The sequence below is a fragment of the Astatotilapia calliptera genome, chromosome 13, assembly GCF_900246225.1.
Source record: "Astatotilapia calliptera chromosome 13, fAstCal1.2, whole genome shotgun sequence".
In the NCBI taxonomy this organism is placed as follows: domain Eukaryota; kingdom Metazoa; phylum Chordata; class Actinopteri; order Cichliformes; family Cichlidae; genus Astatotilapia; species Astatotilapia calliptera.
Window position 1 is genome coordinate 22,109,192 of NC_039314.1, and position 23,045 is coordinate 22,132,236.

At 37.8% G+C, this 23,045-nt stretch overlaps 1 protein-coding gene across 1 annotated transcript in view; it reads left to right on the forward strand.

Annotated features, from left to right (window-relative positions):
- The first annotated feature begins 16,660 nt into the window (after nt 1-16,660).
- Nucleotides 16,661-23,045, forward strand: part of anapc1 (anaphase promoting complex subunit 1) — a 60,513-nt gene continuing 54,128 nt past the window's right edge. Inside the window, exons 1-13 of the mRNA XM_026189811.1 lie at nt 16,661-16,901; nt 17,692-17,931; nt 18,283-18,447; nt 18,665-18,707; nt 18,793-18,890; nt 20,325-20,407; nt 20,646-20,719; nt 20,804-20,949; nt 21,028-21,185; nt 21,444-21,572; nt 21,655-21,873; nt 22,251-22,346; nt 22,446-22,536. Of these exons, the coding sequence (XP_026045596.1) occupies nt 17,716-17,931; nt 18,283-18,447; nt 18,665-18,707; nt 18,793-18,890; nt 20,325-20,407; nt 20,646-20,719; nt 20,804-20,949; nt 21,028-21,185; nt 21,444-21,572; nt 21,655-21,873; nt 22,251-22,346; nt 22,446-22,536 (1,518 nt within the window). The 5' untranslated portion in view covers nt 16,661-16,901; nt 17,692-17,715. The remainder of the gene's footprint in view (nt 16,902-17,691; nt 17,932-18,282; nt 18,448-18,664; nt 18,708-18,792; nt 18,891-20,324; nt 20,408-20,645; nt 20,720-20,803; nt 20,950-21,027; nt 21,186-21,443; nt 21,573-21,654; nt 21,874-22,250; nt 22,347-22,445; nt 22,537-23,045) is intronic.

A 23,045-nucleotide genomic window follows, 5' to 3' on the forward strand; every position in this document is an offset into this window, starting at 1 on the left:
CTTATTTAAAGGTCTTCTGATCATCTTGATCACTTTCAGTTGTGTTTTGTTCCATGTCTGTTCCTTATCAGCCCTAACTCTACAAATAGTCTCTGTTAGTCTCCATAGTTCTGGCCGGTGTGTTACTTTGTCCCTGGTCTTTGTTCCTCGCTCCTAGTCCAACTTTGAACTGACTCTTCATAGTTAATGTGTTTGACTAATTACTTTTTTTTTTAAAACTTTAATAATGTTAAAAACAAATCTTTTTAATATTTAAGTATTCACCTTTTTTGTTTTACCCTTTTTGCCCTCAGAAATTTTATTCAGAATTTACCTGCAGTTGAATATTTACCCGTGCCTGAAATCGCTCAATGTCTTCTTGCTTATAACTTTCAAAAGTTTAACATATTTCCCAGTTTTTAGCATTTGATTTAAATTGCCAATAAATTGTAATTTATGCTGATATTTATGTATATATAATTGTATATTTTTGTATATGTTCCCATCCTGTGTTGTTACAAAGGGTCCAGGGATAATCCAGGGATTTTTCTATTTTACTTGCATTATTAATATTATTATTATTGATTTATATTTCCTAAGTAGACACATCTAAAAATGCAATGAGCTCTGCTTCATTGTTTCAGCACTTATTCAGAAGCAGGTCTCTGGTGTTCTCAAGAGACACAAGTTTATGAAAGAGAGGGGGAAAAAGCCCAGTCATCAAAACAAGTTGGTTAGGGTCCATCAAACATTTGTGCCCAGGAGTCTGTAACTTGATCTGGGCACAGCCACAATACAAATAAACAGTTATTGATAATGAAGATGACAGAAGAATGAAAAGAAAGAACTTAGGCCTGAGGCTGATCTTTGGAGAAGGCTAAATATTGGTGGCTGCTCCAGATTTGGCAGGAGGCAAGGGCAGGTCACAGAACAGTAGACTGGATGATGTCCTACTGTACATATTCCATGATCTGTGTTTAACTTTGAGACTTAAAGTTATCAACTCTCTGAGGAATGAATCAAAAACAGTGCAGTTCTTGTTTTATTAATCAGTATGCCATAAGAGTGTTTTCAGTTTACAATCTGTTGCACAAAACAGGTACTGTGCATTCAATTTCACAAAAAATATATAAAAGATTTGAGGGCCAACTGTTAAGTGGAGTGAAAATCCTGCAACCTATTACATTAAATACATGCAGAACAGAAGCAAAACAGAATTTAATCGGGGAAATGCCAAAAATAAACATGTGTTTCTTATTGGGGGTTCAGATTTGGCTCACTAATGGCCACTGTGCATCTCTCCCTTGCACCATTCTGGATCTTGTCTTTTGCACCATGTCTCCATGCCAAGTTTCACGTTTCGGGTTTTTCATGTTTATTTTTAGTTTCCCCAATTTAGGGTATTGTTTATTCTTGTCTTTGTTTGCCTTATGCTTTGTATTTCTCCATCAGTCATGTTAAACGGCTCGCTTTTTGTTAATTTAAGTTTTGTTTCACATTCCTTTGTGTCTGCATTTGGGTCCAGTATTCACAATACATACAGTCTGCTTCTGCATATTGTGACACTCCCAGCATTAGATCTTTTCTTATATATTTATCTTATCGTATTAAAAAAATAAAACTTCCATCACTTATATTAGCAGTGAGTGACATTGAATGTTTAATACATGGTTTTGCATTTACTTCACTGTTTACTTCACCACATGTTCTACATCATCATATCCTCCTAAATGGACTGTATTTATATAGTGCTTTTCTGAGATTATCTAAATTTGACTGCTCAAAATTTCAGTCAGTGATATTGTGGATCAGCATCAGAATAATCATAAGTACACTGCCAATGCAGTAAAAACACACATGGATAGAGAAACACATAAAGAGACAATGTCAGTATAAAGGCACCCAGCATTCAAAGAAGATCTTTCTATGCCCTCCTGGAAGCCCGAAGAGCTATTCCTGAAGACTATTCGAAGAATTCACTATCATGAAGAATAAAAGGCAATTATACCAAATGTTGACTTTCAAGCTTGTTAGAATTCTAAAACCTCTGTTTTTGTGACTTGTGGTGTATTTTTATGTGTGTTTACATGTTTTCCCAGCAAGATATAAAAAAATAAGGAGTGGTTCATGATTTTTGCTGAGTGTGTCTGAATGGAAAATGTGAAAAATATGATTCATTTTTGCTTGCATTTACAGTTGTTCACCTGATGATCACTGCAAATTTTATTTACCTCTTTGTGACAAGAAAGTCTCTGGCCCCTATCTGGTCCTTGATATCGCCTCATAGTCAGCAGATGAACCCCCCTTTACCTCCTTGCCCTCCCTCTTCTCAGTCATGATGGCACTATGTGAAACCTTAATGTGATCAGTCCAGAAAGAAAGTAGATTATGTAGAAGTCCATGGAGAAAGAGCTGGTCTAATTGACAGCAGTGATTGGAGGCAGGTCTGTGCAGGAAGAGGAAGCTGATGGAGGAAAAACATCAGCATTAATATGTGGGTCTTGATGGAATGTACGGAGGAAAACGTTCCTATAGACATGTAATGGGTCACCTCTGCACACAAGCTGGCACAGAGCACTGAGGTCAACAGGAATCTGATGCCTTTTTCTTTTTTAAGATTTTATTTGGCACTTTAAATACCGCTACTAGAGTAGTACTGAGTTCACGTCTACTAAAGCAACTAACTTTGTTGTTATTTCTTAGCTCAAACCTTCTTTTGCTTTTGTGTCCTTACAGTCACTATTACGCAACAATCCATAAGCAACTCACCAAGCTGGATCATGGCTCATTAGGGGAAGAAATAAGCCCTGGTTCTGCGCCAGTCAAGCACCATTCATTGAGGTCTGTGTGCCTTGTGTATAGCAGATATACATAACAATATAACAGATAATAATATACTTGATAGAAATTAAATTAATCTGTGTTAATTCTGTGTTTAAGAAAATATGTAAGCTCCATATAAGCATAATAGTGTGCTGAGAACTAAATAATGAATAGTGAAATAATCTTAGCCTTTCTTGAGAACTCATAATGCAAGTGATGTCACCTGAATAACTGACGACTGTGTAAAGCATTTGATGAAACCAGCAAAGATCAGCTGAAACCAGCATGACATTTCTGTGAATTTTTGCAGTGTAGTTGTGTATTGAATATTATCTGTTTGCGCTTAGTATGGCCACAATAAATGGGTGCACACTGAACCAAGCATTAGCTGTGTAGGTTTCTCTGAAACAGTCAAATGCAGGACACAGTTTTAATGAAATCATCACATGTAGGGTTGACAGCTGGAACTTTGATTAGGTAAGTGTTTCCAAGTGATCTAACAGCAGTTGGGGCTTCCCTTCTCTTTTACCAGGGCAGTACTTAGAGCGCTGGAGCACATGAGATGGCTGGTTATGTGAGAGTTTGACAGACAAGTTTGAAAGTAGGCATTTAGCAAGGTTTCCAACAGAATTCCTACAAGGAAGAAGAAGACAGACAGGTTAGTACATAACTTATTATACTTGAGTAAGCAGGTAAGTTAGCCTAAACTATAACATCAAATATGAAATGAGCCTTTGTGTTCTTTTTGGTCAGCAGTGGTTTTCACCTAGGGACTCCCCCATCGATGAAGTTTTTGCCCAGTCGCTTTCTTATTGTTGAATCACAACATAATTCAAGTGGCCTGCAGTTCATTAGATGTTGCTCCGGCCACTCCTGGAAATATTCATCTCTGTTCCAAGTTTTCTCCATTTGTGAAGAATAGCTTGCATTGTGGTTCACTGGAAATAGTTTTGTAACCCTTTCCAGTCTGACAGATGTCAATAACTATATTTTTTCATGTGTTAGAGTTTATTAAGCTTGTCGGATGATATGTTATTTTTTAGTGGGATAATGCAATTACCTTTTCCCAAAGGGCGAGGCAAGTTTGATTAGGATCATTTAGAAACTTTTACTTAGGCTGCCGTTGTCTAGTATTAAAATTTGTTTGAACTCTTTTAAGTAGCAGGGCAATAATCTAGCAAGGAGTGGTGATGGTGGAATCCAAGTTTAAGTACAGCACTGATTGAAGATGGAGATCAGGTGTCCCTGCTGAGACTTTGGCTACCTTTGCAAAAGACTGGTTATTGACGTTTATGCTTACATTCACAAAGAGGAGCGAGATGGAGAGTGAAGGCAGGCCTATACCTGGATGACATAGAGGGCTGCTGGCATTAAAATCTCTGTCAGTGCGCCCCAGGGTGGCTGTGGCTACAATGTAGCTTGCCATCACCAGTGTGTGAATGTGTGTGTGAATGGGTGGATGACTGGATGTGTAAAGCGCTTTGGGGTCCTTAGGGACTAGTAAAGCGCTATACAAATACAGGCCATTTACCATTTACCATCAAGTCTGTCAGACTGATTCTGCAAAATGAGTCAAGTCAACTACAAAGAGATATCAAATAACCACAAGACAAGCTGATTTAAAATGACTGCAAAGTAACAGAAAAAAAGAACAGGGGGCAGAACATATACAATCTGATGTAAAAAACAAACAAACAAACAAAACAAAACAACTTGAGATCCAATAATTATAAGGAATAAACACACTAATAATAAACTCAACTGTGGAAAAGAGATGTAAAGGGACAAAAAAAAGGTGGGGGTGGAGGGGTGCAATCCATCTGCATTCATTAAAGGTTACAAATGTGGGAAAAATTATGAGTGAAATCCAATTTTAGGTCCAAATGGTGTCTGTGTGAGAGTCGGCAGCGTGACTCTCCCACCTGACGGTGTGAAGAGGGGAATCCCCTGGCTTGCTGAGTGCCTTCTCTGCACCACATTATCCAATTAGCAAGCCACATGGAGCGACAACTCTGATGGCAGATTGCTGCCTGCAGCCTGATGGGACTCACTGGGGTCTCTCTGCCACCTTAGTTAATCTCTCTCGTGAGTTTATGTGGCAGGTAGGGAGAGACAAAGTAAAGATACTGAGATAAAAGTGTAAAGGAAAGATAGATGATGATAGAAAGTGTGAGAGAGATAGAAACCAAGGCAGAGGCAAGCGACTGAAATAAAGATGGAGAGAGATGAAAGGAAAACAGGATCGAGGGATTCAAATGAATTTAGAAAAAAAAAAATTCAGGTCAAGCTTAAAATAAAGTGAAAAGGACGCTTGAGTGTGAAATATGTGAAAAGGCCAGGGAAAGTTCAAATTTTCTGTTAACAGTAGTGTTCAAAACATTTGATGCATGCCTATTTGATGCTATAAATTAATGTTAATGACAGGAAAATGTTATGAAATGTTTACGCCGAATTAAGATGTTTGTCATATCTCACAATGATAGACAGACGACTCATGTCTGTGGTGTGACCCAAAACACAAAGGTTCCTCACTATAACCATGAAACCCTGAAATGCATTACCTCATCTTATCTGTGTATATTTTGCTATATGTATATAATTATGTTAACTGTAAAAATATAGTAAAAAAAAAAAGAAGAAGAGTATGAATGACTTCTCTTCCCACTGGTGATTGTGTAGCGAAGATGATATCAAGACATCCCTCTACAGACGAATGGCAAGCCTTTGCACTCGTCTGAAATGTCGTCATAGGTGATGTTTCAAACTGGTTTTCGTCTCCCGGGTGAAAAGATTCTTCTCTTCCAGGCTCAGCATGAACCCAGTTGGGTTAGGTGATGGATTGCCATTGACAACCAGAGGAGATTAGTCTGATACATTACAGCTAAACTCCCCTGATGGTTTAAACCTAGTTTACTGCAGCAGGATACAGGCTGCATTCAGAATTGAAAATGAAGACTGGGCCAACACTGCCGGATGAAATTTGGGAAATGAACATCATTAATGCTGTAATGCAAATGACAGGTTTATGACACCTAACTTCCTCCCTAATGAACTCAATAATAGCATTAACTGCTATGTGTCATTTTAGAACATCTATAGGTTGGAAAAAAGTAAAACAATTAAGACTTTTTGTATTCCTTAGCTTGCAAACAGTTAAACTGTCTTGGGAAAATGTGGCGAGAATCTGACTGATATCATTTTTAAGTCATGTGAAACACCGAGCTGCAGTCAGACTGTGATTAGCCTGTCACATCGTAACAAGTCAACTTGAATAATCATATAGGTTATTCAAGCTGAGTGACCATAAAGGTAATATGTCACTACCCACTGAATTCAACTTATAGTTATGTAATGCAGTGTAGCACAATGATTTTACTATTCAAATTTAAGCACTAAAATAATTTGGAAAGGTTTAGGGAATAGTAAGGTTGTCATATTTAGGTACTAGTGAGACTCACCAAGCAGACTCAGCTTAGAGCTGAAGGAGGTTCAGTACAACACTGAATGGTTAAGGGGGAGCTAGCTAAGTATTAGCAGGCTATCCAGGAGGCAAGTATTGTGAGTCAGTGAGCTAATGGAATCAGAGTCAGCTTTACTCGGGAAAGCACAGTGACAGAGCGTGTGATGAATCCTGACTCGACATCTGTGTTTCCAAAGAAGAGTGGGTTGAGTACAGGTAAATCTGTGTCTCTGGAGTCAAGAGGATGATGAGGGGTGACAGAATAGCAGGAGCAGTCGCCAACCAGTTGGTAAGTTGATCTTTGAGCTAACAGATCACAAAACCTGACTCATAATACACGATTGGATTTAAGGTTGATTCCATCCTCACAGAAATGGTGATAGCCTTGGCATTTGAAAAAGACTGTACACTGAGCAGTAATACACTTCACTAAGTTTCTTTTTGTTTGTTTTAATTGCTTTGGTGCTGCTGAGTAGGCTATACACACTGGATAATCAGGAAAGTGGAGACAAGACTAGACAAGAGACGATAGGAGTAGACAATCAGGACAAACATGGGGGAAGAAAAAATACTCAAGCCACATGCACGTAAAATAAAAAAAGAACATAAGAAAATGTATACAATAGACACTGGCATTACAGGAAAACAAAACACAAAACCCAGATCGATGACGGATCCCAGGGATCATAACACAAGCACAAGGGCACAATGACACAAACTCAGACAGCTGCAGAGACCACTAATAAAACGTGCTCTCGTTATACTCTTTTCTTGAATGCCCTGCCTTGCCCTTGATTTTTTCATGTACAAATCCGTAAGGTTACATCATGTTGGGGGGAGTGGGATAAACCAAGATTGTCATGGAGCCTTGTATTCACTTGGATTTGAGCAGACTCTTACGTGCAGTAATACTGGCGTAACACTATATGTGACTTCCTCCTTTGATAAAGTCATAAACACAAAGGCTCTTGGACGTGACTATAACATGAAATCTACATTTTGTTAAACATTTTGTATTCCATTGTACTATTTTACTGATCTAAGCTAAATTGGTTCCAAGTTCTAGGCTCTGCTTGGCATGACAAGAGACTAGTATTACTGTTAAAGATAATCTAAGTGCAGGAATAACACACAGCCCTGTAGGCATATGAGACATACGGTATATTATTGTCGTAAAAGAACCTGCATTATAATTCACACACCAACAGAGAGATTCATCTTGTTGTGTAACTTCCTCTTTCACTCAGGCACACTTACACACTCATCGGAGCTCAAGTCCCTGGAGGCTGCTTTAATAAAGGTCTTGTTCTTGTTCAGATCAATTAGATGACCAGAGCTCTTCATTGCATCCTCAGTTAACTAAATACATAAATACATTTGGCCTGGTTTGAGCCCCATGGCAGACATTACGCGCAGCAATGCCATCTTGAGACTTTAATTGGTGAAACACACACTAGTGCAAACATGCACACGAACATTCCCATCATTAGTCCTGATTAACCAGAAAAGGCCTGCCAATGATGTACCTATCTGGCTCTCATGAGGACCAATCATATTAGTTTGGTTTTCCTGTTCGGGAAATTATATGGCACATGACCATGGCCTTCCTTTCATCTCTCCATCAAAAAAAAAAAATCTTTATATAATACATTTTGCTTTGAGAATGTGTGATGTATCACCTGAAGCTCTCGGCAGGGAGAGAAAGTGTAATAGCATCTAACCAGAGTAAAATATTCTTTTTCATTTTTTTTTCACAGCAGACATTTTAACCTGTCAGAAAAGTGCAACTAATAAGTAATATCATAATGGCTGCATACTGTAGGTGAGGGTTTTCTTTTGTGCAGACTGGGTCACCAGCAGGCTGAATATCACAGAGTCATCATTAAAGTCATTCTTTACAGCTGAGCTTTTCTGCAATGACATGTCAAAGTGTGCTGAGATCATTTCAACATCTCTATTAAGGATATTTGATGTTATGTGGCCACAAACTATAAATTTCATGTACAATTTGCTGTTAGTACACAAATAAAAATGTTCTGCCTGTTTGAAATAACTACTGATGATGCTAATCACAACCTTATACTGGTGTTTTTCTTGTTTGTTACACACTTTCAAAAACTGGGTTTTTTTGTCATTAGAATTGTATTATATTTTTATTGTTATCTTTACAAATTTCTCCCATTTCAAGAAAATAACTCAATTGACTTATCTTTTCTATCCAGGTTACAAATCTTACTAAAAGAAAATAAAACCCAATGTGTCTGAGAATTTAGATTGTGTTGGATTTATTTAACTATTTGTTTGTTTAAACTTTTAGACAAGAGTTTTTAGTGATGCTAAAGACAATTTTTGTATTTTTTCTTTGTTTGTAATTGCAGACAATGTGCCTATTTCATTTAAAACAAGTGAACTGAAATGAAGATAGTTTTTAACAATACTTGTGTATATGGAGTTATTTTTGTATTTTTACCCACATGTTCAGTAATATTTGTAGCTGTAGCTGTTTTATTAAATACATAACAATTCCCAAACATGGAAAACTTTTGCAATGGCAACTAAAATAACTTCAAATCCTGAGTTTAATAACTTTATGTAGTCATTCATGTGTTCATTGTTCTCACACTGCAGAAACATCATAAAGACATACGGGCCTTGGATGAACTACAATTTCCTGCTTCTAAATTGATAAATTGAAATCTTAGCAATGTTTTTGACAAAGCTCATGGTCAGAACTACAGGGTGGGCCATTTATATGGATACACCGTAATAACATGGGAATGGTTGGTGACATTAAAGTCCTGTTTGTGGCACATTAGTATATGTGAGGGGGCAAACTCCTCAAGATGGGTGGTGACCATGGTGGCCATTTAGAAATCGGCCATCTTGGATACAACTGTTGTTTTTTCAATAGGAAGAGGGCCATGTGACACATCAAACTTACTGGTAATGTCACAAGAAAACAATGGTGTGCTTGGTTTCAACATAACTTTATTCTTTCATGAGTTATTTACACGTTTCTGATCACTTATAAAATGTGTTCAATGTGCTACCCATTGTGTTGGATTGTCAATGCAACCCTCTTCTCCCACTCTTCACACACTGATGGCAACACCGCAGGAGAAATGCCAGCACAGGCATCCAGTATCCATAGTTTCAGGTGCTGCACATCTCGTATCTTCACACCATAGACAATTGCCTTCAGATGAACCCAAAGATAAAAGTCTAAGGGGGTCAGATCGGGAGACCTTGGGGGCCGTTCAACTGGCCCACGACGACCAATCCACTTTCCAGGAAACTGTTCATCTATGCTCGGACCTGGCACCCATAATGTGGTGGTGCACCATCTTGCTGGAAAAACTCAGGGAACGTGCCAGCTCCAGTGCATAAAGAGGGAAACACATCATCATGTAGCAATTTCAAATATCCAGTGGCCTTGAGGTTTCCATTGATGAAGAATGGGCCCACTATCGTTGTACCTCATATACCACACCAAACCATCACTTTTGTTGGTCCAACAGTCCTGGAGGGATCCATCCAATGTGGGTTAGTGTCAGTGGTTTTGTTTGTTAACTTCACCATTCACATACAGGTTTGCCTCATCACTGAACAAAATCTTCTGCATGAACTGAGGGTCCTGTTCCAATTTTTGTTTTGCCCATTCTGCAAATTCTGTGTGCCGATCTGTGTCATCCTCGTTGAGATGCTGCAGTAGCTGGAGTTTGTAAGGGTGCCATTTGTGAGTAGCTAATATCTGCCGAAGGGATGTTCGACTAATGCCACTCTCCAGTGACATGCGGCGAGTGCTACGCTGTGGGCTCTTGCTGAAAGAAGCTAGGACAGCCACTGATGTTCCTTCATTAGTGACAGTTTTCTTGCCTCCATATTTTGGCAAATCCAACACTGAACCAGTTTCACGAAACTTAGCAAGCATTTTGCTAACTGTAGCATTGGAGATGGATGGTGTCATAGGGTGTCTTGCATTGAAATCTGCTGCGTTCACCAGATATCAACACAATTTCGATTCGCACCTCACGTGTTAACCTCTTCGACATGTCAATGGTTGCGAACAAAGAGAAACTTGTAAATAACTCATGAAAGAATAAAGTTACGTTGAAACCAAGCACACCATTGTTTTCTTGTGACATTACCAGTAAGTCTGATGTGTCACATGGCCCTCTTCCTATTGAAAAAACAAAAGTTGTATCCAAGATGGCCGACTTCTAAATGGCCACCATGGTCACCACCCATCTTGAGGAGTTTGCCCCCTCACATATACTAATGTGCTACAAACAGGACTTTAATATCACCAACCATTCCCATGTTATTACGGTGTATCCATAAATGGCCCACCCTGTAGATCTGGTGACCCTGAACCCACACTTGTGCTGCTTCATGCTTCTTATGATTAATGATTCATGTTTATTGAGGGCGAAAAATCATGTTTTTGAATGTTTGTGTTATCACTTATCACTGTTGTCACTGTTATCACTGAAGTAGTTGTTGATCAGCGGTTACTGATCAATGGTTGATCAATGGTCATGAGAATATGCAGGTGTGCCAAGAGGAGGGCGGAGATCCAGGAAGAACTGAAACTGAAAACTGTTATGAATACAAATGGTTCCTTGGAATAACTTTATTTGCCAGTGCATAAGCTCATCCCTGTGTCATATCATTAGGAGAAGGGCCTGCTGCTTCACTCTCTCTGGCTGTTAATTAAGTTGTGCTGGATCCCTTTTGTAGGTACAGTGTCACACGTGACATTGGCTCACAACTTCTAATTATCTTCTGAAAGAAACAGCTGACTTCCCTCAGTTTGCTTACTCTCTCCCAGCTCTCTCTTTTTTGAGACCACAAAGTTGCTTTCTTGGGGACTCATTAGGAGTTAAATGCATAGAATAAATTATGTTTGTGTTTCATAAAGAAACGCCCAAATCTGCATCCACACTGGAAATGATTTGCACCAATATGGTAATCATGGAACATAGAGAGGGAATGATATTCAACAGTTTCAAAGTTGTAGCAAAATGATGCAGAGGTTGGTTAAGATTATCCATGATGGGTAACAGTTTATCAATGGACCTGTTCTATTTTATATCTTTAAAAGTGTCTAATTTTCTGCCAATCACAGAGCCAGCCTTCCTAATCAGTTGAGTCTGTTGGAGTCACCAGGTCTGATGCTGCTCCCTACACACTGTGCTCACCACATCTGTGAATCTCAATCATTGTGTTGCACACACTGAAGGATCTCAGCTTCCTTGGGAAACAGAACCTGCTCGCTCCCCTTTTGTACACAGCTTCTGTGTTAGACTTTCAGTTCATTCTGCTGTTAGTGAGGTACTTGTACACCTCTGCCACATGAACATCCTGTCCCTGGACATGTTGTTAGCCTTTTCTCTCTGAAGTTGGTCACTATTTCTCCAGTCTTATGTTCAGAAGCAAATGATTACTTCCAGATCACTCCTCAAAATAATACTCTCAAAACTAGCAGCTTCCCAAATTAAACATGAATCATGATATGAATTAACTATTTATAAAACTTTTAACACACTCACAAACAAGTAGGTCATATCTTAATCACAAAAGTTTTAGGTAGGTGAGAAAAAATGCTGTAAACAAAGAATGCTTTCAAAAATGGAAGTGTTAATCACTTATTTTAATCAATGAACAAAATGCAGTGAATGAACAAAAGAGAAATCTAAATCAAAACAACATTTGGTGTGACCACCCTTTGCCTTCAAAACAGCATCAATTCTTCTAGGTACACTTGCACAGTTTTAAGAGGGAACTCAGCTGGTAGGTTGCTCCAAACATCTTGGAGAACTAACCACAGATCTTCTGTGGATATAGGCTTCCTCACATCCTTCCTCACTTCCAGTACTTCTTTCTCTTCTTTATGCTGAAGATAGTTCTTAATGACTTTGGCTGTATGTTTGGGGTCATTATCCTGCAAAACAAATACATTTGGGACCAATAAACAATTATTTATATTTCTGAAAGCATTCTTTGTTTAAAGCAATTTACACCTGTCTAAAACATTCGCACAGTACATAGTATATGTATATATACATTTATATATTAATCTTAATGGTTTATTAATCTACTGAGACTTCGTATTTAATCTTACTCTAACTTTTTAAATGACACCATGAACACATTATGCATGAGCTTTTTTTATCAAGAAAAACATGTATGTCTCTATTTCTAAATCACATTATAAAAGTGCTCTGACCTTCCCCTCCTGCCTGTCACCAACATTTCCCACTACTTAAGATTCGTCAGAGTATTTCTGTAAGTGGCATGACACAGAGCTGTACTGAAAGTCTGAGGTGTACAGCCCGTGTAACATACCAGTTTACACTCTCACAAACACCTCCACGTATTTATAAATCATCCAGTTCTATTAGACTGTCATAAACAAGTTTAACTTTTAAACACGAAAGAAATACTAATGAAAAAAAAAAAGAAAAAGAAAACTAAACACTCAAAATTAACACATTTATATTACTCATCCCTCTGAAATTGACATTAATTATTCTTCAGGGGAATTAAATTTGCATTGTTTTTAAGTGTCAAACCTAACCTTACAATGGAAGTGGTAAGCCTGCATTTTATAATTTTATAATTTATAATAACCTTGCATGAGAAGTGACTGAGGATACTGAATGTAAAACTTAAAAGTACAGAGCTTTAGACACCCTTCAATATAACATATCCACTACTGAGAGGCTTGAAAATGACCATAAAGTGGAACCAAAGCCTCTCACATAATGTAAACAAAAACTGAAATTTTTACGTTTAGGACAGGTTGCTGAAATACATTCGATTATGTGGGTGCTTCTGATGTATTTGTCAAACTGCTTTTTAAGCAGTAACTGAGCAACAGCTGTGATGGAGTGAAATGTTACAAAGAGCCATCAGTCTACTCAGATACTTTCTTCGCTGCTCACTTGGAACATTTAAGCAATTTCTCTCAACTGCTAGAGTGCGACTTTATCAGTGTCCCTGCCCAGCTGGCTTCAGTGGGTCACCACAACCCCTCAGTAATGAAGTCCGAGCATCTATGGCAAGATGACCTCACCAAAAAGAGCCAATCTGCCACAGCTAAAAGAGTGTAATGAGGTATCTGTCATGGTTATATGAGCGTTATATGTTGAGATATAGTGTTGTAAAGTCTTCATTTTCATGGAAAGGCAGCACAAAAAAAATCAAATTTTATCCAATATAATAACAACTTGTGCAATAATTCTTTCTTGGATTTGTTCTTTTGTACTCAAAAACACCTTAGAAGGTTGCTCTGCAGTAGAATTTACATAAATCAACTCTGTTACTACAACTTTTACTGTTTATATAGTTTTTCTTAGGGCCAAATAAGTCAAGCTGATATATGAAAAACACATTCTTATTTATAATGCCATGGAATTTAATGATCCTTGTCTTTTTCTAAATGAGGAAACTTTGTTTATGACAACAAAATCATCAGTTGAAGTTATGAAATTTTGTGTGTTGATCGATTAATAGATGACCCTTGAGAGTTAAAAACTTTTTCCTCCCTAAAAAATATTGTATTAGTTTGAAATTAGGAATTAGTAATTACTACATTTTTGCTAATTAATTATTGTCCAGTTACTTTTGAGAGTCTGAAAATGGGAGACTGTACAAAAACCAATGCAATTCCTAAACATTTCATATGACAATATACGATTTATTAAACCCACTGCAATGAATTAAAACTGAATCTTCACTTTCTTTACATCTTGATTGCCCGATTTAAAATCAGTGTGTTGGTATACAAATGCAAAATTACAAAAATTGCATTTTTGTCCATGTATTTAAGGATCTACCTGTAAACATTTTACAAGGGCAACAACCTGCCATGGAAGAAGAAGAGGAGAAATGATGTGGACTGCACATTCTTTTAGTATTAGAAACATGCTTATAAGTCCAAGCTTGTTTAGCAAGTGGGTGCCATGGTCCTCAGTGTTTGACCCAGTGTTTTGAGTTTGTTATTCTTTGTTCTTAGTTAAGAGTTTCTTCTCATTTATGATTTCCTGTGTTCTTGGAATGAAGGCGTTTTTTTGGTTCTTGGTTATAATTTAGTCATCAAGTTTCAGTTAATGTCTATTTTCAGCAAGCATTCTACTTAGGGTTATTTGATTTAGTCTCTTGCTATTTTCTTAGCTTCCCTGTTTGTGTCAATTTTGCATGTTATTCATTGTCTCAGTGTTTTTATCTTTTATTTTGCTGGTCACTTGTCGTGTTAGTTAGATTCTGTGGCTGTTTCTTTGCTCCCTAACTACCTCATATGGGTATTTATGCCCTGAGTTTTCCTTAGTTCTTTGTCATGTCCTCCCTCACTTGTTGTGTGTCTCCCTGCATTGTGTTCTAGTGTTTTCTGCCCCTGTTTAGGTTTGTTCTGTGAGCTACCAGCAACATAACTGTATTTCTTTATTTCGGTCAAAATCCTGCCTGTTACATAACTGGACAGGACAGAGAACTGTAGAAAATATGAAGATACCGAGAAGTGCAAAAGATTTTTGGCAGTATTTGTTTTTATTTCAGTATAAATAATGTTTTCTTTTTGCAATCAGCATCTGGAGAGTATTCACTGATACAGATCAGTCAATTATACTCAGAATGAGGCAATAGTTTGGGGCAGAAGTCATTTAGTGTTAGTGAAAGCATGCAGGAGAGGATGATGAGAATTCAATTTAGAGCCAAAAATTGGTGTTATTTTCAGGCAATTATGTGAAATACACAATAGACCGGGAAAAGACAACAGCTGTTAGTCAGAGATGGAATAACATTCTCTCACTTTATTTATCTGCCTTCCCTTCCCTGACAGACACATACTCCCCAGTGAGCTGCAGTGATATCATTTGGAAGAGTTAACTCATTCAGATCATACCTTGTTGCAGTGCGACATCCATCACATCCATGAGCACCGAGCCACTCCCAGCTTCCTACATCAGTGTATTTTCTCATGACTACGTTGTGCAGACTTTGATTTCTTTGAGGCAGAAGGATGAAATTCATGACATAACTGCTCTTAATAATATTGGAGTAGGCCTAAATGTTTTTTTTCTTACAAATACCTACAGTAATGATGTAAACTATAGCTTTTCAAACATAGCAAAATGTGTTGTTCAAAATGTGATTAGAAAATTAATAAAAGAAGTTAAACATTTAAACAGATGTGATATTCTTTTAAATGTAACATAAAAATGACAGTTTCCTTTGAATATTGAGTCTAAATATCTGTGTGACTTTGAAGACATGCTGTTAATCACCCACTACTTCCCCCATTAAATATCAGCATATTTACTCCTAATTGAGGTGACAGTTATTTTCTCTGCTCTGTTTATTAATATCCTCCAAGTTTAACATCGTCATCAAGTCTGAAAGTCTGAAAGTCAAACATCACTATTTGAGATGTGGACGGTTTTTGCATCCAAACCTCATTTTGGTTATCAACTAATTTAAATAATTTTCAATGTTTTTTTCAATTTTGTTTCATGTATTTTATTTAGCATACAAATAAAAAGTTAATTAATTAATTAAGTAATTATTAAGTACTGAAAAATACATCTGATCTGTTCAATAAACCGAAATAGCTGTCAGCCAGGTCAGAACAGTTACTGTTGATGGTTATTTTTAAGCGTATTATAAACATACAAGAAATTAAATATAAATATTTCATTATTTTAAGTGCAAAGGATTTCATCCTCAAAAATCATGGTTGTTGTCAAACCACTGTAGTCACTCTGGAACACTTACAGTGGAACTATTATGGTCACAGTATATTTAAACAGAGGGACTTTGCATTATTCACAGTTCTATCATATATTAGACCTTGGTGAAATGTATTCGCTGTCTAAAAATATTTTAGATTATCTTTCTTTAAAGCCATCCTTCTTTTAAACCCAATTTGTTCTTATAGACTGGCCCTCACATATAGAAGGATTGAACAGCAGAAATATGGGGATAATGCATAATCAAATTGCAGCTTTAAATAACTTTAATAGATATTCAAAAACATTTTATTGCTACAAGACATAATATTTGTAGTATTATGCAGTATTATTTATATCCTCGACATCTCTGAGCCTCTTGCTTTCCTTTCCGACAGCTTTCACCTTACTGGAAGCCTCAAGTGCAAATTTACCAATGGTCTCTAATAGTAAATGTCCCTAAAGAAAGACATAAACAACTGAGTTTCATTTTATTTATTTATTTTTCATCTTCATATATCTATATATACCTAGATTTTCTAGAAATACTATTATTTTATTTTTTAAATTCTATTTTATATTAATTATATTATATTTTTAATTTATGGCTGAATTACTTACATAAGACATCCTGATCATCAGTCTTTCACAGCAGTGTCCATAGCTCTGACGGAGGCAGCCTATCAGATGTCAACATATCGCCTCCTCGCTGCTGATTGGCTGACTCGTGGAGGAATGGGATGTCGGGACAGCAAAGATGTCCGCGCTCATTTGAAAACCTGCTATAGGCGAATACGGAATTTGCCACTTGTTTTTATGTTTGTAGGGTGACAACGTTGTGCTCAAGCGAGACGCATTGAAAGGAAAGATAAGGACTCCGCGACAAGGGCCAGACTATTCCTTAATATCAGGTTAGCGGCTAAATGTCTCCTTGTAAGCTGAAAGCTAGCTGCAGCTAACGATAGCTAGCATGCTAGTCGGGCCGTTTCAATGGTGTTTAGTGTCAGCATGCAGACTCATAGCTGACTGTCAAGTTGTATATTTATGTAATTTACAGCGTCTTAGTTTCTGTAGAGTACCGAACTTTGTTTGGGGGAGTTTTTGAGGTAAGAACTTCCAGCTAACTTCTAGCATGTCGCGTCTATCAAAGTCAACAGAAACTTGCTACCGTGGAAGTCCTGTGGAAATTGTTAATGAGATTTCTATCTCCTACTATGTTGACCCCTCTAACGGGATAGTTTTAGTAATAGTAAAGGTCCAGTGAGCCTGCTTCAGCCAGCTAAGTTGTCGATGTGTTAATAGAGAACATTTTTTAGCCACCAGTAATGCAATCTGTCCTTCAGTCAAGTAAATTAAAGTTATTTACGCAGAGGAAGTGTATTTACACCTCATCTTATACTCACTGGTATTCACAGTACTTTACAGATAAGCTACTGATAAAAGTGATGTCATCATTAATGTCATAAAGAGAAAATGACAGAAGAGAACAGTTTATGTGAAACTCTTTGTTCTTAAGTACTACAGTAAACTTGTCAAGAGGATCTATACTTTATTTTTTATCGTATTAAATAATGGATATGAATACTACAGCTAAACGGACTGGTATGGCGCAAATTGGTGATGCTCTTCAGTTGTGTCTGAAAAAAGGTCTTGCTTGCTTTTAAATACTGTTATTTATACCTCAAACTCTGTTCTTCCCAGAAATAATGCTGATATCTGAAACTCATGTCGGAAGTCGTGTATGAAGAGACAGCCACGATGATTGCCGCAGGGGAATTGCAGTCATTTGTCCCGTTTGGCCGCGAGCACTGCAGGAACCATCCAAACGCCTTCAACCTGCAGCTCAGAGAGCTCCAGCCTGCCTCCGAGCTGTGGGCATCAGATGGTGCTGCTGGCCTGGTGGGGTCCCTGCAGGAAGTCAGTCTGCAGGAGAGAGAGAGGGTGAGAGTGTCTAGTATTATGATCTATAATTTTTCATAATAGGAGTGGGCCATCTAACAGTCTTATTTAATGGATAGCCTGAATTGTTCTCCTGACCTGCTCTTCAGAGGAACTGGTGTGTATTAAACAGTAAAAATATAAGAAGGAAAATGGTAAATAGAATACACCTAAAGCGTTTAAATTTGTTTTTTCATTAACATATCTTTAATTACTTTAAATCTTTAATTATTTTTTTACACTAATATAGTCAGTGCAATTGTTACAACACTGCTGCACTGCAGTACTTAATGTGTTGTTAAGCTCAAATGTGGTTTTGATTTGGTTTTTGTGTTGATGTGTTTTGAATGACAGGAATTTTGGCAGCTTAGGAAGGGCTGCAAGGGAGTCAAAGAGGAAGATGTGGAATTTGAAGAAGAACTCTATGCAGCAGGAAACGTGGTTGTCTGGAGCCAGGGTAGTAGGGCTCAAGCTTCCAGTGTATATAAGGCCTTCACTGTTGACAGCCCAGTGCAGCAGGTCTGTTTCTAATTGTTTTGTGTACTACATGGTCTCTCATAATTGTGCTTGTCCATTCTCATTTCTAAGGGCAAATGAGGGACCATCTTGTTTTCTGTCAGGAATCAGTATGGCTTTTGCTTTACTATATAGATTGTATATCACCCACGATGATTGTCAGGATTCTGTGCTCTAAGACTTGAAACAGTTTTTTTTTTTGTTTTTGTATTATTTCCAGGCCTTGTGGTGCAACTTTGCTGCTCCTCACAAGAAGAATGATGGTACTGTGTCTTTTTGTGCAGTTTTTTGCTTATTCATATTGCAGTCCTGATGAACAAAACACAGAATGTTTTTAATGTTTTGCAGATGAAGAAGTGGAGCTCACAGTGTGTATTGTCCAGAGTAGCTGTGTTAATGTTCACACCATGACTGGAAAAGACTTCATCTCACCACTGCCCTTCCAGGTGAGGTATAAAGCAATATTAATGGGGAATGTTTATATCCAGCGAAAGAGATGGGTCTACACATGAGCCACAAAATTCTTTTAAATCTGTGTGACTCAGTTGGACCTCCACTACCTAAACTTTCACCTCAACACAGATGCAAGCTGACATGCAGCAGTAACTGCAGGCTTCTTTGTGTGTCTCCCATGTTCCAGAACACTGCTGAATAAAAGGATAATTTGATTAGTGGATGCATAAGTCTCTGAAACATTACCCCACCTCGCTGCTGAACTAAAACCACACAACCCACCACGTTTGGATTAGGGATATTTCTCAGAGCCATTATTGGTTAACCATTTTCTGGTTAACCAGTAATGATAGAAAATTTGCATCACTGATAGTGGGAAGTAAGTGTGTGTGAGTTTATGTGTGTGCATAGCTTTGTGTATTTACGAGTGTCTTTCACTCAGTAGTCTGTTGCACACCAACAAAATATAATTTGATTTCAGGATGTGTTTTCAACGTTTGAGTTTTGTTTTTTTGTTTTTTTAAACTTGAGGCATTCGTGATAAAGCATTTGATATTTTCTTACGGGAAAGGTTGGACATACACTCTTACTAAATAACTGAATTTAATAAAGGGGCAAGCAAACTGTGGGTTGGTGTTGTGAGAAAGGCAAGAAACACCTTGTGAGAGCCTTTGTGACAGGAAGAATCCCCACTGCTGTGGTGTCCCTGACACTGAAGCTCTCAGGGTGTTGCACTTTTCTTAACCTTTCAGTGCTGTTTTTAAGTGGCAGAGAATATCATTAGTATTAGTTTCAATAGAAAGTTATTCAAGATAATTTAAAAATGGTACAAGTAACCATTTTTTTAAATAATAATTTTAATAGTTGGGATGTAAAATGCAAAGTTTTGTGAATATTGTCAGTTTTTCAATATTCATTTATATAAGGCTGTATTAAACTACTCTAGGAAAGCAAAGAAAACAAGTGGCACCTCTAGCCTTAAAATAAATATCTGACAGAGACTTTATTCATGATTGTTGGACAAAATTTAACCTAACTATGAATTTTATTATTTACTGGTCAGGATGGATCTGTGTAAACAGAATGCAGTTTTTTTGTATTGTTTTAAATGCAGGTCAAAATATTGAACGGTTTAGCATTTAAGGGGGCTATATGGACACCCAAGTTTGTGAATGCAATAACTTAAGAATGAAGTCACATAGGATTTTGAAAATTATACCATCGGTGTATCTACTAAAAATCTTGTACTAGTTTGAATCTCAGAAACCTTGACCTCATGAGAACAAGGCGATGTAAAATTTGGAAATTCATACTTCTACTAGGAGGCTGGGGAGTACCATCGGCTGCCATCAGTGTTTTTAAAAATTGTTGATACCAGACATCTGTTAAAAATGTTTCATGAGTCTGTACTGTCTTTTCTTTTCAAGGTGTCAAATGTGTGGGCAACAAAGTTTGGACTTCTTATGGAACGTAAAAACACAGCAAATGATGCACATTTCAGCCCCCCTGGGTATGTGCTCACACTCTGCACTTGCAATCACATGCCTTCACAAATACATCTGTATCTCTGTATCTCATTGTACAACTGTATAGTGACAATAAAGGCATTCTATTCTACATGACACATGTTTCGATTAATCAGTGCATCCATGTGAAATAATGTAGTGACAGACATTTCTACACTGACCTACATACACAAACATAAAGTATATAAACGAGGGATTGAGCTCTTATTCCACCCCATACAGGGAACCTCTGCCCACAGTTTTCAGCATGCTGCATCCTCTAGATGAGATCGCACCAGTTGTGTGTAAACCTGCAGGTATGAGACACTGATCTTCTCAGAATGAGATCTTGTGAACGTATTTCATATTTTTCCTGAATTTGTGCGTATTCTTTTTTCCAGGCCTGTTTGAAGGCTCCCGTGTGCAGTATGTGTCTGACTCGGCCATGAAGATAGTGTTCACCTGCTGTCAGCCGTCTATAGTTGTATCATATGACACAGTTCAAGGAATACACTCTGTCTGGACTCTGCGCAAAGTCACACATGATGTGAGTGATCATAAATACACACAAAGACACTAAAACCAACTAAGTTCTTCCTAAACTAAAGCCTTTTAACCCTGTCAGGAGCGCTCTACAGTCCTGCGGTGTCCGGCAGAACCGGTTGGGACACCGTTGGGTCTGATGGCTTCAGGCTTTCTCACTTCTCATTTGCGGAATGTCTCCCGTCATGACTCCCCTGGTGGCACTGGTCCAAGTGGGCATGGTCTTGGGACTGGAACAAGGTACTGAAAGTGGAGCAGCCTAATCAAGTGATTAGCAGACGGGCAGGAATTAGTTAGCGTCTTGTTACATTTCTGAGTAAAGCAAAAGTCCCACTGTCTAAAGACAGCTCCTCAGTTATTGGGGTTGCTGCTGTGTCATACAGACTGAACAATAAAGTGATACTTAATGGATTATATTGCCTTAAAAATAATTACAAGTTATAAACTTAGAGACCAAAACGTCAGCATCTGACCTGGTTACTGTTTTTCTTCCTGCAGTGCTGTTGGTTCCAGCTCTCCCCTCCACTACAGTGCTTTGCACAGCCACCAGAGCAGGATTGTCTCATCCTCACCAGGAACTCACTCTCGAGTTCATTCTCCGAGTATATCCAACATGGCCGCCCTCAGGTGAGGTTAACCTAGCCAATGAGGACCATACCCATAATAGGTAAAAACTGAAAAATGCTTATCCCCTGTCCTCCTGTCTCAGTCGTGCCCACTCTCCAGGCATGGCAGCTCCATCCTTTTCAGGTGTGGCTCGTTTCAACACGTCTTTGCACAGCTCATCCCCCAGGGGGCACCATGGCTTGTTAGCATCTCCCAACAGTACTATCAATGAGACAGTGTTGGTCCCAGAGATGGAACCTATCATACCTGACCTCTGCATGGAGCAGCTATGGAGTGAGGCGGTCACTGCTGGCTCCAACAGGTAATTGGCAGCATTGAAATCTAACTTCAAAGCTTTTGACTAGTTTTAGCTCAAAGGTCGCTCTTAAAAATGTAAAAATTGCTTTTAAGCCTGTAACTCTTTTGTCGTATTGTAAATGTGAGGCTATTTTAATCAGTAAAGGAAAAAACAATAAGCAATGAAAGCTTGAATGGTCTTGCAAAGTTGTTCATTAGCCTTTAGATCAAAGTTTGTGAGCAACTTGTTCTTTGTGTTTGCATAATACACAACTTTTTTTTTTTTTTTAAAGACATCATTTGTATTCTATGTAATACAGTTCTTTCTGTTGCTTTAGGCTGTTCCAATTTAGCAAATTCTGCTGTTTGACATCAGTTAGCATCTCTTTTTACCATTTACAGGGAAATGAGCAGCCAGGCATCTAAAGTATTCCTGACCTCTGATCTCTGTGAGAATCATTACTTGTGTTTCCTGGTGGAATCTCACCAACAGCTCAGGTAAACAAACATACACACATCTTTGTCCACCTTAATTTGTTGTGAAATGTGAGTTCACAAGTTAACTTTTTTTTTTCATGATCATTTTATTTTCTGCAGATGTGTGAAGTTTATTGAGAGCAATGATACGTCACAGCTCATCTTCCCCTCTGTCACAACCATCCCTGCTAAAGATGCGGAGCCTCTGCAGGTGCATTATAAAATTCTATCATTGGAGAGTTGAAAGGGAAAGCACAAAAGTTAAAACGGGGGAAAACGGTATTCATTAGAGTCAAGAGTCTGTATGAAGTTTATGGTGCTGTACTGTGCTGAAAATAGCCCTTAGCAGTCTCTTCCACCTTAACAAATTGTTGCATGGGTGGTGTAAAGTTGTAAACATTGTGTAGAAGGCCTTCCTGTATTTTTTTTTTTTTTTTTTTTTTTTTTTTTTTAAATCTTATCCGGATGATTACAAGTTTTGCAAGATATAATTAAGGTTTTCCTTGCTACCTACAGGAACTAATGTGTGTATATACATGAGATAAATCTGTTCCGCAAAGGATTTTGTGAAAAACTGTAATTAAAACTTTAAAAATAAAACTGTAATTATTTATCATAGTGGCGGTTATGTCCAGTCCATGCCTATCAAAAAAGTCTAATAGCAAAATGTTTTTTCTAGTTTAGATCAGGTTGGTCATTCTTTCCTGAAACGTTTAGTTT